We start from the raw sequence: 16,829 nt of genomic DNA, 5'->3' as shown, positions 1-16,829 counted from the left end.
GAATCCAGCCACGTTATTGCCAATTTCAGTAGAAACAGATGATGTTGAACAGCATGATTGTTTTCTTAGGACAGAAGAAGAAACGAAAGGGAGAGTAGATCTTAAAGATACTCCTCTTGTAAAGTGTGATGGTACCTTATGGGTGGATGGTTCATGCTTCAAGCTTCCGAATGGTGATACGACTGCAGCATATGCTGTCACAACTTTGCATACGATTGTTGAAGCTGCACGTATACCACATAATTCAGCTCAAGCAGCAGAGCTGATTGCACTTACGAGAGCGTGTGCGTTATCGAAAGGAATGAAAGTGACCATATATACCGACAGCCAGTATGCATTTGGTGTGGCCCATAGTTTTGGACGATTGTGGAAAGAACGTGGGTTCCTGCCTTCGCATGGAACTAAAATTCAGCATGGTCAGTTGGTGAATGAGCTTCTTGAGTCACTGACCTTGCCATTACAAGTTGCGATTGTGAAATGCAGTGCACACAAGAAGGTTACTGATGATGTCGGTCGTGGCAATGCATTTGCTGACGAAATCGCAAAAGAAACAGCAAAAGATGTGATGAATCGAATGTATGTTGCAGGCCCCGCAAGATGGGTTGGTGACGTTGGAATGTGTGAAGATACGATAGAGGGTGTGAAGTCTCTTCAAGCTGAAGCTTCAGAGAAAGTTGAATGTGTGGAAAGAAAGTATGGGTAAATTGGATGAAAATGGTTGTTGGGTTGACTTGTCAGAACATCAGCGATGGTTGTTACCCGATGCGTATGTGCTTGCAGTGGTGACAATGGCTCATGGAATGGCCCATATCAGTGTGAAAGGGATTTGTAAGTTGTTGGCTCCAGTATGGCAAAATGCTGGAATTCCTAAATGTGCAGAGAATGTGGTCAAGAATTGCATGGTGTGTCTGAAATACAATCCTGGTAGGGGAACCCCAACTCCAGCTGGTCATTTTGCGCCTCCAACGTATCCGTTCGAGGTTTTGCAGCTAGATTTCATCCACATGGAAAGATGCAACAATCTGAAATACGTACTCGTTGTTGTTTGTGCCTTTTCAAGATGGGTAGAAGCATATCCCTTAAAAGACAACACTGCCTTATCCACAGCTAAAGCCCTTGCCAAAGAATTCTTCCCTAGGTTTGGAATGCCAAGAATGGTCTGGAGTGATAATGGGAGTGAATTTGTGGGTCGAGTTATGAAAAAAGTATGTGAGGGGCTAGGTATCCAGCAAAAATTCCACGCTGCAAATCACCCCCAATCAGCTGGACTGGTAGAGTGCTATAATGGCACGCTAAAACTGAAGTTGGCAAAGATACAAGCGAGCTCTGGTCTTAAATGGCCTGACGCTCTGCCTTTAGCACTCCTATCAACAAGAATGACTGTGCATTCGCGAATGGGACTTAGTCCCTATGAAATTGTGTTCGGCCGCCCGGCCAACATATGGGGAGTGCCAAGACCAACAAAATTCAGTGAGATCGAACACCCTGTACTGCTTGATTATTTGTATGAATTGACGGCTAAATTGCGTGTTCTACACCAACAGGTTCACGATACTCTGCCTCAGGTCTCTGAAGCTCCAGGACATCTTATCGATCCTGGATCATGGGTGCTGGTCAAGAACTTCCAGCGGACAAAGAATGGCCAGCCCCGTTGGACCGGCCCCCACCTCGTCCTTCTCTCAACAAGATCAGCTGTTCGAGTGGAAGGGAAAAAGAACTGGATCCACGGCGTACACTGCAAGAGGGTCCCTTTTCCTCTACCGTACGACCGGTGGGTCCAGGAGGGGATCGCTGACTCTGAGACTGAGACTGTGCCTCGTTTTTTGCCATTTAGCGATGCACGTGTAAAAGGAACAATTTCTGAACGAGAAAGTGACAATAATTTGCAAGAAGCTGTGCCACCGTCAATTCGATTGAACACTACAGAGCCTGAACTCTTGTTCCAGAACCAGACAGTACCTGGAAAAAGCCGTTATAATTTGAGACCAAGAACTAAGGCCAAATATTTTTTTTCCCGTTCCTTTGCTATTTTTTTGAAAGTGCGGCTCTCTCATCTGAGAAAATTTCTTATTTTTCTTTTTTTCTTTTTCGAACCGCCATCCGGGTTCAGCTGTAGGGTCGTGGTTGCCCAAGTCTTTGGAGTGCAGCTGAAGACGTTAGGTCGACAGTTCTGGTCGGTCTAAGGTAGTTGCCCTGGACTGACAGAAGCATTCCCTAGTATAGAACACCCTACCACCGCGAGCAGCAATTAGAGAGGATGGAGTTTTTCAAGAATGAGAGACCTGCCAAACAGATGGATTTTAAAGCCAGAATGTCTATAATAATGACAAAGAAATGATTTTTGATATTATGTATTTTCATGTTGCTCAGTGTAATGACGTTTTTAATAGGATATGTTTTATTCTCTTTTCAAGTGACATTTGCACCCATTACACAGCCCATACCTCCTTCTACTGTTTCCTCACATTCTTTTCACCCCCTGCCTGAACACGAGTCTGCCAGAAGATTAGAATTTGTCAACAATTCATTCATTCAGCTTCTACACCAACACCAATTAGTAGTGAACACAACTAACTGTTGGGTGTGTGGTCTTATGCCTCATACTACTGATAAAGGTATCCCTTATCTGGTCCTACCTTTCAGCCATAATGGTTCTGTGTGGGCATATAGAATGGTGTTCATATACGCGTATGAAGCCAACCCCCTACGTTCTGTGAAAGATAATCCTAAGAATAGTGCTCTAGCTAAGGGTATAGTAGATATGATTAGGGAAGATATTTCCTACGAGACTATCCCGAGAGATGAGACACTAGCATATATTGGATGGAACATAACAGGATATGGAGTTACCCTGAGTGGAAACCAGCAAGCAAAGAGATCCTCCCCGATTTGGATTGTACCCCATCAGGGTCACCTATGTCTGCAAGGTAATGGCAAAAATCCCAGAGATCAGTTAGGGAAAAGTATCTGCACTGAAACATATGTTTTTGCGTCTCAGACTTCTCCTTCGTTATTAGCAGCTAAGGGTACCTATTTCATCTGCCATAATAGAGCCTATACATGGTTGCCCCCTGACTTCTCAGGCACATGTTTTGTTTTGTTCCTGTTACTTCCCACCTATACGGCCGCGGCAGATTACCATAAGACAAGGATAGTTAGAGGTGTCATAAGTAAAGAAGACACTACAGGACAAGAATTTGGAGATTTCGTAAAGGGTTTTCTGCCGTTTTGGGGTCCTATGGTTAACAGCAGGAACATAAGGCAATTGACAAGGGTGGTTGAATCCACAGTAGTTGAAACCGCCGGTGCCCTTAGTAATTTGACTGCTGAGCTCCAGTCGGATCGCCTTATGACTCTTCAGAACAGGGTCGCATTAGACGTCATACTTGCAGACCGAGGTGGGGTATGTAAAGTGATCCAATCAAGTTGTTGTGTTTTCATCCCAGATAACGCTCCGACAGTCTACCAGGCCATTTCCAAACTGCATAAGATCTCCGAATCTATTCACGTGGATAAAGGAGATTGGTCATTGATGGGGTGGTTCTGGGAGCTGATATCCGCCTGGGGATGGAAGACTCTGGTAGTCATTGGGATGATCTTAGCCATTCTTTTCCTGTCCTGTTTGTGTGTACTGTGTGCTCCTGCAATATGTGGCCTCTGTGCTACATCGTATGTAAGGAAACCTGTATCAAAAGACGAGCTAAGTAATAGGATGATGCTACAGCAACATCTCAACGACTTTATGAATATAAACCTGGACTCAGATTAGCGTGAGTATGGGTTATTGCCTATGTAAGGGCAAAAGGAGGGTCTGTGGTACTGAAAAACTTTGGACCCGTGTTATAAACATCGTCGTATCACAACGATTTTGGTATCAGCAGACCGAGAATGATTAGAATAGTATGCACAAGCATTGTATTCATATTCAGGTGATGAAATCACCTGAATATCAGAGTTTCCGTCCTGAAACTCTGAGGTTCCATTTAAACGACAGCCATTTTGTGATTGCCCTCACATAGGCCAATGACTAATGCCGAAAACGAGTCTGAAGGACACGTACATCTTTGCTGACTCCTCTGTGACCTGGGCAAGCTGACTCCACTGCCTGAAGCCAAACCTGTTCGGCCAGTTTTCTTTCCCAGTGGCCGAATGAGATTAGTATCAAGGCACAACACATCATAAAACCTTTAATCACACACAAACCATGCCTAATCTTACACACACCTGTCCCTGTTTTCTTTCTTTATGACTTGCTTTACAAGGAGGAGGTGCCTGTTTATATTGGGGGTCCGTCGATATCTGATGAAAGTACTGAGCCTTGCCGGGTAATTGATTGAGGGCTGGACAAACTGAAATATGGCTTGTCATCATAACCCTGCTATTTCTTTGTAGTGAAAATATGTGAATGGTCAACTGTAAAATAAGGAATGTTTGCCTAAAGCATAATATTTTGTATAAAAGAGAAGGTTATCTTTGCAAGGGAGCAGTCTCCTGAGAATATACACTGTGTTGTACTTCTAGGATACCTGTTACTGGCTGCAGCCAATAAACAAGATCTTTGACTTCACCAAGAAGACTCTGTGTTTCTGTAGTCTGAAACAGGAAGGACTCGAAGTCTTAGGGTGTGTTCCCTGGCACCACTGGGTTCTGAAAAACCCAGTACTTCAAGAATCCCTTGCAAAACTCAAACTTTGACTAAAAACACATTCTCCCCACATTTCTGCAATGAAACGTTCTGGAATCTGCACAGAGCCACAAATGTCCTTTCATCCATCATTCTCCTAAATCTGCTGATGAAAATGGTACCTCACTTGGGTGGGTCGGCTTAGTGCCAACGACAGGAAACGGCCCAAAACACAACATGGATTCATCAAATTTTTCCACACAAAACTGAGCTTTTTGTGCCAAGTGGATAGCTATGGTTTTAGGCCCTACCTCAGCTGGTACATAGGGAAACCTAGCAAACCTGTACATTTTTGAAAAATAGTCACCAAGGGGATTCTAGAATGAAGTGTCTTGTGTGGCTCTCGGCAGGCAGAATCTCTTGCAAACCTCAAACTTTGACCAAAAAAACACATTCTCCTCACATTTCTGTGATGGAAAGTTCTGTAATCTGCAGAGACCCACAAACTTCCTTCCTCTGAGCATTCTCCTAAGTCTTCTTATGAAAATGGTACCTACTTGTATGGGTAGGTCTAATGCCCGCAACAGGAAACGGCCCAAAATGCAGATTTGTCCATGCAAAATGGACTATTTTTTGCAATGGGGTAGCTGTGGTTTTTGGGCACTACCTCAGCTGGCCTATAGGGAAACCTAGCAAATCTGTACATTTTTTAAAATGAGACACCAACAGGAATTTAGGATGGGGTGGCTTGTGTGGCTTTTCCCACATTCTGTTACCCAAATTTCTGTGCAAACTGCAGAATGTATCTAAAAACACACATTTACCTCACAGTTCTGAGGAGACCCACAAATTTCCTACTACCTGGCGGTCCCATTGGTCACCTGATAAAAATGATACCTCACTTGTTTATGTGGGCCAAGTGCCTGCAACAGGGAAGGGCCAAAGACATGTAGAAATCGAGGGGGAACCAAAGTGGGACCAAAAAGACCCTTTTTCCATATATTTTTAGACTGACTATGCTTTAGGCAGAGTTTTTATCATTACAGATGGGGAAATGTTAGGTTGTAGGAATTTTGTGGATTCCTGCAGATTCCCGAAGTTTCCATCGCAGAAATGTAGGGAAAATGTGTGATTTCAGGGAACGTTTGATGTTTGCAGGGCATTTTGGTTTAGGGAAATGATGTGGGGTGCATGTGAAGCACACCACCCTGGACTCCCCCAGATGTTTAGTTTTCAGAAGCACCTGAGTATGGTACGTTTTTCCAGATGGCAGTGTATCCAAGTCCAAAATGTGCATGTGCTAACCATTGCAATTGGGACAATATTGGGAGTTAACTAAGCTCACTTGGTTCATATGTAAAACCAAAACCCAAAAGTGTCAAATGTCCTCTTGCTTGCCATTGGGATGAGTTGATTTAGTCCACTGGGGGTAGAAAGACTGTTTCCCCCTTAAGTTGGGGCAGGGGGCATATCCATGTCCATTGTGGTAGGCGACCCCATCCCCTGTATTAAAAGAAAAATGCTTTCCTGGTATCTATGGGCTTTCTGCTTACCCTGGGGGGCAGATCAGGGTAATATTCCCCATCTGCCCCCAGGAGGAGCATAAAGACTGTGCTCATTTATATTGGGGTAGTGGGGGCATTGTCATGCCCATTCTGGGCAGCCCCTACCCATACAGTACCCCCAAAAAAAACTGAGGCCTAGGGGGCTTTCTGCCCTTCCAGGAGGGCAGAAAGACTGTGCTGTTTTTTTGGGGGGGAGGGGCTGGGGGCAGTGCAGTGGCCATTCTGGGCAGCCCCTATCCCTACATGAATACAAATAAATCTCTGGTTCCTAGTAAGTGCTCTCCCCCCCAGGGGCATATTGGGGGCTATTTCCGCCATCTGTCCCCAGGGGGCAGAAAGATTGTGCTGATTTTTGGGGGGGTCCACTGCGTCCATCAACCCCCCCGGGTGCAAAAAGACTGTGCTGATTGTTTTTCTTTGGGGGGGGGTATTGCTATGCCCTTTCAGTGCAGCCACCAACCCAGATGAAGACAAAAATCCCAGTGCATAGTGGGCTGACGGCCTGTTTTTGGGAAGGGTGGAGGAATTACAATACTCATTCAGGGCAACCCCCACCCCTAAATTTACATAAAAAATTAATTCCCTGGTTTGTAGTGGGCATTCTGCCCCCTGGGGGGACAGACCAAGGTCTAATGCCCCATCTACTCTCTAGAAAGGGCAGAAAGACCCTGCCCAGGGGCTGCTTCGCACTCCCTGCTGTCTAGTGGATGGATCACTGCTTGGGGTCCTCCTTCTGTGGTGTGCTCCAAGCAGGGATCCACTAGGGAGGGATACCATTGAAAAGGGGGCATTCTCCCCTTTCCAATGGTAACTCTTCAGTCTGCTCACTGCTCGGGGGGGCTGAGAACCCCCTGAGCACTGAGGCATTGAAAGTTAAATGAGCTGATCAGCTCATTTCACTTTCTTTTTCAGTGGAAAGACGTCAGTGTGCCATATGCGCTGGTCGTCATTTCACGGAAAACCCAATACAGCCTTGGGAGCTGGGGAAAATATTCCCCAGCTCCCAAGGATGTTTTGGCAGGAAGGAAATCCCTCTCGTGCCCACACCAGAGGGACTTCCAGTGCCATGTGCGCAGAAGGCTGGGAGCTGTCTGATGCACATGAGCACTGCAGCGTCAGATGGCTCTCAGCCATCTGATGCATCAAAAAGGTTAACATGCATTTTCCATGTGGGTTACTTATGTTGTAAAAGAAAAGATGCATTCTCTTTTCACAGTCAGGCAACTGGGAACGACATGCTGGTTGCGAAATGACCCAACACCACTAACGTATGAGTTCCGCTACTATTGAAAAGCCACTATGGAATCGGAAAATAATTTGTCTTGAATATTACGGCACATGAATGGACATAGAGTTATTCCGCTTGTTTTATCGGCCACCTGTTACCCCTGCAACACATTTTATGGAAACAGCCAATTTCCTAATAAAAAACATGACTGCATCATTTTTCATTGAAATGCTTTCAGATATAATATCAGATGAAAACATTCTGCTACAAATGTCCAGTGTTGGAAATTGAATTGGAAAAAGTTACTTTGGGGACCCATAAATTGGGGTGAAGGGATAGCAGAGAAACGGTTGGGATCATGAATGGTTGTGTCATGTGGAGCGCAGTTTTTGGCAGTATATCTAATATTTTTAAAATGTTGTTCCTCCAAAAATTTGTCAATAAGAAAAATTGTGATAGTTAAACTGGTCTGCCATATTTAATTTGTCAAAAACAGCCTGCATTTTAGATTAGTTTATGGGGCCAAGTCATGTACAGCAGAGATAGTTATGTATTCAGAATACAATGGTTACAAGACAACTGTGCTGGTTAATGTGCTTGCTGAAGAAAAATGTGTGCAATCTACTCATCAAAAAAAAGCACAGAGTGGTACTGTGCTTGCTTCAGAGCACAGATGTAACTTGTAGATCAATGATTTGTATTATTGGGGTCACCTAGGATGCCAAATCTACCTCATTGGTATCAATTAGCTGCAGAGCTCCTTCCCCCTTTCCATTGCTGATTTATTTTTCTTATACACATCTGTAGAAAAAATACATAATCAAAATAGACTTAAAGCATAAGTAAAATTCTAATATAAGTTCAAATGTACCATTAACCTTTGGCTGAAGCCTCTTGTCCATCCAATGTGACACATATTTTCCATGTCAGAAGAGACAATACATACTGCCATGCATACTCATAGAAGGAAGGTGTTAGAAATTGTGTTACTGGTTGACTGCGGTGTGAGCCCTGGTCAAGCAGCAACCATAATCCGAGTCAGCAAAGGTACAAACAACCCCTTTTTCTCAACCCACAGGTAGCATGGCACAGAGTAGCTAGGCCCAATTTGGAGGCAATGTGTAAAAACAACGACAATACACCATAAAAGGTGCACACAACAGAGTTTGAAAATTAGATTATTTTTTTTAAATTGGTAAACCAAGACCAGAACAACAAAAATCCAATTAGTAGAACCAGGAGATTAAATGGTAAGGTTTTAGTTAATACTTCAGTAGCACAGCACTCCTTCTTACTGTAGAGTATCCACAGGTCCAGAAACATTCTGAAGTGGTGGTATTTGAGGTCTAGTATTTATAACCTGGTGCTCTGGTTCTGGATGGTGGGAGAAACTTCTAGACAGTGGCTTTAAAGTGCAAGGAATGTCCTGCCTCCGTTGCCCTTACTCCAAGCTGACTGGTATGACAGTACAAGATCCTTATGCCTTTTGTGTGTGGCAGGACACAGCCTATTCAGGTGTAAATGGGGCTGTGTCCAGCTCCTTCTTTCCATTCTGCCTGGGGTGGCCCATAAAGTCACATCCGAGCTCCCATTGTGTGTGGCTGTATAGGAGAAAATACACAAAGCCCAACTGCAACTACACCCAGTCATGTGACCAGAGACAGCCTTCAGACACTAAGACCCATATTTATACTTTTTGACGCACAACTGCGCCAATGCAGTTGTACGTCAAAAATTTTAACGCCGGCTAACACCATTCCAAAGCGCCATGCGGGTGCCTTACTTATTGAATGACGTTAGCCGGCGCAGCTGACTGGTGTGCGTAAAAAAAAATGACTCACACCAGGCAGCGCCGGCGTAGGGGAAAATGGAGCTTGGGCGTCAAAAAATGGGGCAAGTCAGGTCTGAGGCAAAATTTTGGCCTCAACCCGATTTGCGCCATTTTTTTTTATGCCCAACCCCCATTGAAATGACTCCTGTCTTAGCAAAGACAGGAGTCATGCCCCCTTGCCCAATGGCCATGCCCAGGGGACTTATGTCCCCTGGGCATGGTCATTGGGCATAGTGGCATGTAGGGGGGCACAAATCAGGCCCACCTATGCCACAAAACAAATATGAAAAAAAATACTTACTTCGACTTACCTTTTCTTCCCTGGGATGGGTCCCTCCATCCTTTGGTGTCCTCCTGGGGTGGGCAAGGGTGGCAGGGGGTGTCCCTGGGGGCATAGGAGGGCACCTCTGGGCTCCTTCTGAGCCCACAGGTCCCTTAACGCCTGCCCTGACCCAGGCGTTAAAAAACGGCGCACATCAGGCTGGGCGCCGTTTTTTAAGGCCTGCCCCCTCCTGTGCGTCAAAATGACGTCACAGTATAAATAAGGCGCACATGCCTTAATGTCATTTTTTGGAAGGGAACGCCTACCTTGCATATAATTAACACAAGGCTGGTTCACCCTTCCAAAAAATGGCGCACATGGTGGAACTTTGACACCCGCGGCGTCGGATGTCAAAGTATAAATATGGGGCAGGGTTTGCGCCGTTTGTGCGTCAAAAATTTCGACGCACATTCGGCGCAAACAGAGTATAAATATGCCCCTAAATGGCAAAGGCAGGAAAATGCCAACTTTCTAAAAATGTCATTTTCAGGATTGTAATTTAAAATCTGACTCCACCGTAAATTAGGAGTTTAAATTAGGATTCCAGAGACACCAAAACTTGAGGGGGTTACCTCTTCTCATTTGGAAATTACACTTATAAAATATAATATAATAATCTAACTTCAACATTATTCAATGGGATAGCTAGACCTTGCAGTAGAGAAAGACAAATGTAAGAGTTGTTCACTACCAGGACATGTAAAACTTAAAGGTACATTTCCTACTTTTGAATTGCATTGCACCCTGCTCTCTGAGCTATCCAGGGCATACCTTGGGGGTAAAAAGGAAGGTTTGGGCCTGGCAAAATGTTAGTGTGTGGCACAATTAGTGCTGCAGGCCCACTTATAACATTTAGTTTTCAGGCCCTGGACGCATATAGTGCTCCTTACCAGGGACATATAAGTACATTATATATGCCAATTGAGGATTAGCAGGGGTAAAGTGTGCAGAGTACGTCAAAAAGAGAGGGTGAATGATGAGTGATAGGCGCTTCCTACTCTAACTCTGTAATATTCCACTTCACTATATCCCACGGTGCAAATGACTGGGGTCAAACCCTCTACATCCCCTAAAATGATAACATAATGTTATCTAAAATGAAAATAAATGCATTTGCACACGTGATAGTAACATAAAAACCAATCTAGTTTCAATGATGTGTTCAGATTCTATTATATATATAGTATAGACAAAAACAATAATCAGAATAGTACAATTCAATCATCAATCAATCTCTTCCCCAGATATAGGTTCCACAATAATCAGTCCAAAATGTATTTATGTCTTCTCCACAGTCGACAACTAATTTTCACCAGTTCCAATTATATATCCTCATAATGATCAATCCCAGATATATTTATATCTTCTCCACAGTCCAAAAATAGTTTTCATCAGTTCAAACTAAACATCCTGTGAATAGTTCCAGAGTTACCAATTTCGTCCAGCAACTTCCTCCTTTGTCCGTTTGTCTCTGTCCCTTTGTCAACACGTGTTTCATCCGTGGAGTACCCCTGGATTTCATCAGGACTTCCTATAATAACATTATATACATAATATTATATAATACAAATATTATGTGTTCTAAACATGTCTCAATTTGTTGCATTGTGACAAAAAAATTCACACTTTGCAGTGAGAATCCATATAAGTCCCTTATCATTAGTTGTGACAAGTTTAACATTATCCATCCACATTTATAAATCCATCTGCCATGTGTAAAAAACAGTGACTAATTATTCAAAGTATACATGCAACTCTCTTACAAAACAATAGAAGTGCACATCCCATATATAAAAACACCCTATTTTTTTAGTATATTCTTAGTGGATGCTCCCCCACAAATCCAAATTACGTAAGCTATATTCCAACTGGTCGTACCTTCACAATATCCTTGATTGTTATATACGCTCCATACTATCCTTTAAAGCTGTTCCGTTTGTTCCTTTTGTCCTACTTAGACACAGGTAAAGTATCATAACTTTTTGGTAACTTTTTGTTTTTAAATATCATCCTAATTACATTGTTGTGATATACATGTGTGTTTCACTTACCTAGTGCATCTATATCTCCCTTATGGCTCCAATCTTTGCTCTAGTGTTCTATGTATCCCTGTAAAATCATGTGAAAAGTATACTATTTATGTGTCCTTGTTCTTACATCTATGACTCCCACAGTATAGTATTGTAGTAAAGCTACTCGTAGCCCCTGTATCGTGTGCTTACCTAATAGTTATCATCATACACGCGAGTACGCTACAATTTTACCGTCATGTTCAGCTCCGAAATTTTAAACCGAGGCTCCGTAGCTTCCGACTATTTGTGCGTCTCCCTCTATACTGGAAATAGAGGACAGACTACACGCATTACTGTCCCCGTTTCCGGGATGGTAAACACTAATGATGGACTATATTTTTATCTTTCTATGCTGGTCAATACTCTTCCCTGATGTTATTGACTGGCGCTGTGACGCTCCAATCCACTTTGACGTTCCTCCATTGTAATGGTAAAAAGAAGTTAATTATGGATGCTACGTTCCCCAATACCAAATCTAGTGCGTGAGATACAAAATATCACATTCTCTGACCTCGCTATGTATCTTATTACACATGTTTGACTCTATAAAGTAAATGTTTGTTGTGGTTAGTTTCAGAGTTAACAATTTCATCCAGCAACTTCCTCCTTTGTCCCTTTGTCCTATAACTTATATCTCACGTGTTTCAGTACCTTCTGTTATTATACAGTGGATATATTAGATCTGCATAGGTATATAACATTATGTTATGACAAATTTATATGATCCAGTGCATGTGTGTTCCCTATAATCCACTGAACTGTATTATTATAAGACAGATGTGATATATCTAAATTAGTGTGTTGTACTCTACAAGACATGTCTCACGTAGTCATAAATGGTTCGTAAAATAAAATTTAGATCATACTCTCTCCTGGACTATTTGTCACCTAAGAAGTATTCCATTTCATAATCTGTGTTTAAACCCCGTTCTACTGCTCCTAGTCTCATAATCCATTTCGATTCCCTTCTCCGTAACTCCAATTCTCTATTGCCCCCGTGGATTTATTTCACAATGATCAAAACCTATAAATTTAAACATTTTATGAGCATCCTGTGCTGTACAGGCTTTCATATGGTATGCTATGGGATAGCGTTCATCCCCTTGGTTAATTGCCCTCCAATGTTCCAAAATTCTAACTTTTAATCATGCCCTAATGATCATGCACAGTGTGTAAATGGGCATGGCAACCAAAAAAGGATTTGGAGGGCATTAGAGGTGAAAAAATACTTATTAGATCGCATATTGATTGCAACACGAAATTTGTTATATATATGCTCATATGGGCGTGTGACAAATTATACATAGGCAGTACGATTCGGCCTTTAAAAGTTAGAATTTTGGAACATTGGAGGGCAATTAACCCTACAGTTCAGTGGATTATAGGGAACACACATGCACTGGATCATATAAATTTGTCATAACATAATGTTATATACCTATGCAGATCTAATATATCCACTGTATAATAACAGAAGATACTGAAACACGTGAGATATAAGTTATAGGACAAAGGGACAAAGGAGAAAGTTGCTAGATGAAATTGTTAACTCTGAAACTAACCACAACAAACATTTACTTTATAGATTAAAACATGTGTAATAAGATACATAGTGAGGTCAGAGAATGTGATATTTTGTATCTCACTCACTAGATTTGGTATTGGGGAAGGTAGCATACATAATTAAATTCTTTTTACCATTACGACGGAGAAACGTCAAAGTGGATTGGAGCGTCACAGCTCCAGTCGATAACATCAGGGAAGAGTATTGACCAGCATAGAAAGATAAAAATATAGTCCGTCATTAGTGTTTACCATCCCGGAAACAGGGACAGTAATGCGTGTAGTCCGTCCTCTATTTCCAGTATGGAGGGAGACGCACAAATAGTCGGAAGCTACGGAGCCTCGGTTTAAAATATCAGAGCTGAACATGACGGTAAAATTGTAGCATACTCGCGTGTATGATGATAACTATTAGGTAAGCACACGATACAGGGGCTACGAGTAGCTTTACTACAATAATATACTATAGGAGTCATAGATGTAAGAACAAGGACACATAAATAGTATACTTTTCACATGATTTTACAGGGATACATAGCACACTAGAGCAACGATTGGAGCCATAAGGGAGATATAGATGCACTAGGTAAGTGAAACACACATGTATATCACAACAATGTAATTAGGATGATATTTAAAAACAAAAAGTTACTAAAAAGTTATGATACTTTACCTGTGTCTAAGTAGGACATAAGGAACAAACGGAACAGCTTTAAAGGATAGTATGGAGCGTATATAACAATCAAGGATATTGTGAAGGTACGACCAGTTGGAATATAGCTTACGTAATTTGGATTTGTGGGGGAGCATCCACTAAGAATATACTAAAAATAAAGGGTGTTTTTATATATTGGATGTGCACTTCTATTGTTTTGTAAGAGAGTTGCATGTATACTTTGAATAATTAGTCACTGTTTTTTACACATGGCAGATGAATTTATAAATGTGGATGGATAATGTTAAACTTGTCACAACTAATGATAAGGGACTTATATGGATTCTCACTGCAAAGTGTGAATTTTTTTGCCACAATGCAACAAATTGAGACATGTTTAGAACACATAATATTTGTATTATATAATATTATGTATATAATGTTATTATAGGAAGTCCTGATGAAATCCAGGGGTACTCCCCGGATGAAACACGTGTTGACAAAGGGACAAAGACAAAGGGACAAAGGAGGAAGTTGCTGGACGAAATTGGTAACTCTGGAACTATCCACAGGATGTTTAATTTGAACTGATGAAAACTGTTTTTGGACTGTGGAGAAGATATAAATATATCTGGGATTGATCATTATGAGGATATATAATTGGAACTGGTGAAAATTAGTTGTCGACTGTGGAGAAGACATAAATACATTTTGGACTGATTATTGTGGAACCTATATCTGGGGAAGAGATTGATTGATGATTGAATTGTACTATTCTGATTATTGTTTTTGTCTATACTATATATATAATAGAATCTGAACACATCATTGAAACTAGATTGTTTTTTATGTTACTATCACGTGTGCAAATGCATTTATTTTCGTAAAGTGTGCAGAGTCCTAATACCAGCAAAAACAAGGTCAGAAAAATGGAGGAAGAAGGCAAAAAGTTTGGGGAAAGACCACCCTAAGGCTAACCCCAACCGAAAGGCCCTTAAAGTGTTGTTATTGATCTTAGTCAAACATGCAGAATGCAAGGGACCTTCTGCAAAGTCTGGGATCAACCATGAAGGTTACAGGTCTCAGAGGTCCTTATTCACAAAATAATAGTGTCACTAAGTGTGACATACAGATAAAAAATTCATGAATTATGAGAGAAAAGCAAATGTAGAAATGGTGGGATGTTTGCACCTGTGGATGGATTTAGCCACATTTAAAATTAGATCACAACAGACAAAAGATATATTTGGGAAGCTATATGGATAGTAGTGGGCATATCAGGATGGACCACCTTCAAATGATGATGAGTACTAGAGGTGTGCATCACTAGTGTACTCCACTATATTGTAATTAAGCGAAATTACAAAAGAAATGTGAGAGTACACAGAATTATGTGTGGCATGTAACCTAGCATTTAGCACTATTTTCTAAGGGCAAAAGGTGCCCTTGCATCCAAAATGGAGCAGAGGATGGATTTTGCACTAAGAAAATGTCACTAAGTGCAAAAGAACACCGCATCAGAAGCCAGCAGCCACTTGTGCTCACTAAGTTCCTTGTTCTTCTGCTCCTGGAGTTGGACTTTTGAGTCACATTTCTAACAATTACACAAACTGGTGTAATTTTCAGTAATTGTGCATCAAAAGGGTAACGCAAAAGTACCCAAATTACTCAATTTACTACAGCAGAATAAAGTTTTCGCCCAGGCCTAGTGAATATCCATAGACACGCAAGTTTTCCTAATTTCAAAAACTATTTGCAAATAATTTCCACCTTGAACAGTTACATTTCAAGGGTGAATTAACACTCTGTGAAATATTGGGGACTTCTCAACAGCATTCTTAAAAAGAAAGGACTACAAATGCACATGTCATGAGTGCCACATTGTCGCACATGAAAAAGTGGTCGCTCTGAGTTTCCACATAGGGAAATGCTCAAGCATTTGTGTTCCTATAGTTTACACTTTTATTAGCTGTTTGATGCCATGCCAATAGGGCAATACAAACACTACATGAACATTTGTGTACCTATATAAATGTATGACTCGTATATGCTTTTAGAACTATGCTTGAAATTATTTGAGAAAGTTTTTCAAAGAAGATTAGAAATGTATGCTAAATGTAATGGTAACACACTATGGAGCTAATTTCCAATTATCCAAATAACTCAATTGTGAATCATACTTTAAGTTTGTGTAGGGCTACATTCATTCAACCTTTATACAATACCAAAAAGTCCAACTGGCCTTTAAATGCCTAATGTAAAGGTTAACAGAACATACCTCAACAACTAACAAATACTATTTTTTTTATCTTTAGGAAAGAGTGTTTGGAATTCTCAAGATGAAAGTTTTTATCTGTAATAAGTGAGTAACAAATGTCCTCTCATTTTTTTAGGTTAACAGGATTTCACATTCCTGCACCAGTAACAAGTACAGGATCAGTTTTTTCCTTGCGTTTGACAAGCGACTTTGCAGTTAGTGCTCACGGTTTTAAAGTGTATTATGAAGGTAAGATGGCTATATTTAGGGGACACAGTGCTGAAACTCAATTGTGTTATAAAATGTTATAAAATATACACTTTTTCCATCTGTCATTATTTTTTTCTAAAGTTAAAGAATATTGATTGTAATTTCAGTTTACCAATTATTGATGCATGCTCAGACCAGCAATAAAACATGATGTAAAATCCTTCCAAGCACTGTCAAATGGCTCTATTGCATGGGGAGGCATTTGATCTTCCTGCTCATCAACAGAGTAATTACTATGGCCTAGTAAGGGCATAGTGGCCTATAATCCAACTATGCATTTACCTAGGGAAATAAGACAATTCTCCAAGTGCCAAGTACAGCAATCATAAAAGTGACTTTGGATCTGCACTCGGGGTATATTTTTTTAACTTACCGGTTGATACTGTGCTTTGCAGCAGATATACCCCATAACATGCAAATCAGTAAAGCACACAGACTTTTC

The 16,829-nt window shown here is 41.3% G+C and overlaps 1 protein-coding gene across 1 annotated transcript in view; it reads left to right on the top strand.

Annotated features, from left to right (window-relative positions):
* The window catches only part of CSMD3 (CUB and Sushi multiple domains 3), a 2,682,374-nt gene that overhangs the window by 292,650 nt on the left and 2,372,895 nt on the right, over positions 1–16,829 (top strand). Inside the window, exon 3 of the mRNA XM_069220640.1 lies at positions 16,254–16,366. Coding sequence (XP_069076741.1) covers positions 16,254–16,366 — 113 coding nt within the window. The remainder of the gene's footprint in view (positions 1–16,253; positions 16,367–16,829) is intronic.

This window comes from Pleurodeles waltl, chromosome 2_2 (genome assembly GCF_031143425.1).
Source record: "Pleurodeles waltl isolate 20211129_DDA chromosome 2_2, aPleWal1.hap1.20221129, whole genome shotgun sequence".
Classification (NCBI taxonomy): domain Eukaryota; kingdom Metazoa; phylum Chordata; class Amphibia; order Caudata; family Salamandridae; genus Pleurodeles; species Pleurodeles waltl.
Note: the sequence above shows the minus strand (reverse complement) of the source record. Positions and strands in the feature narration are given on the sequence as shown.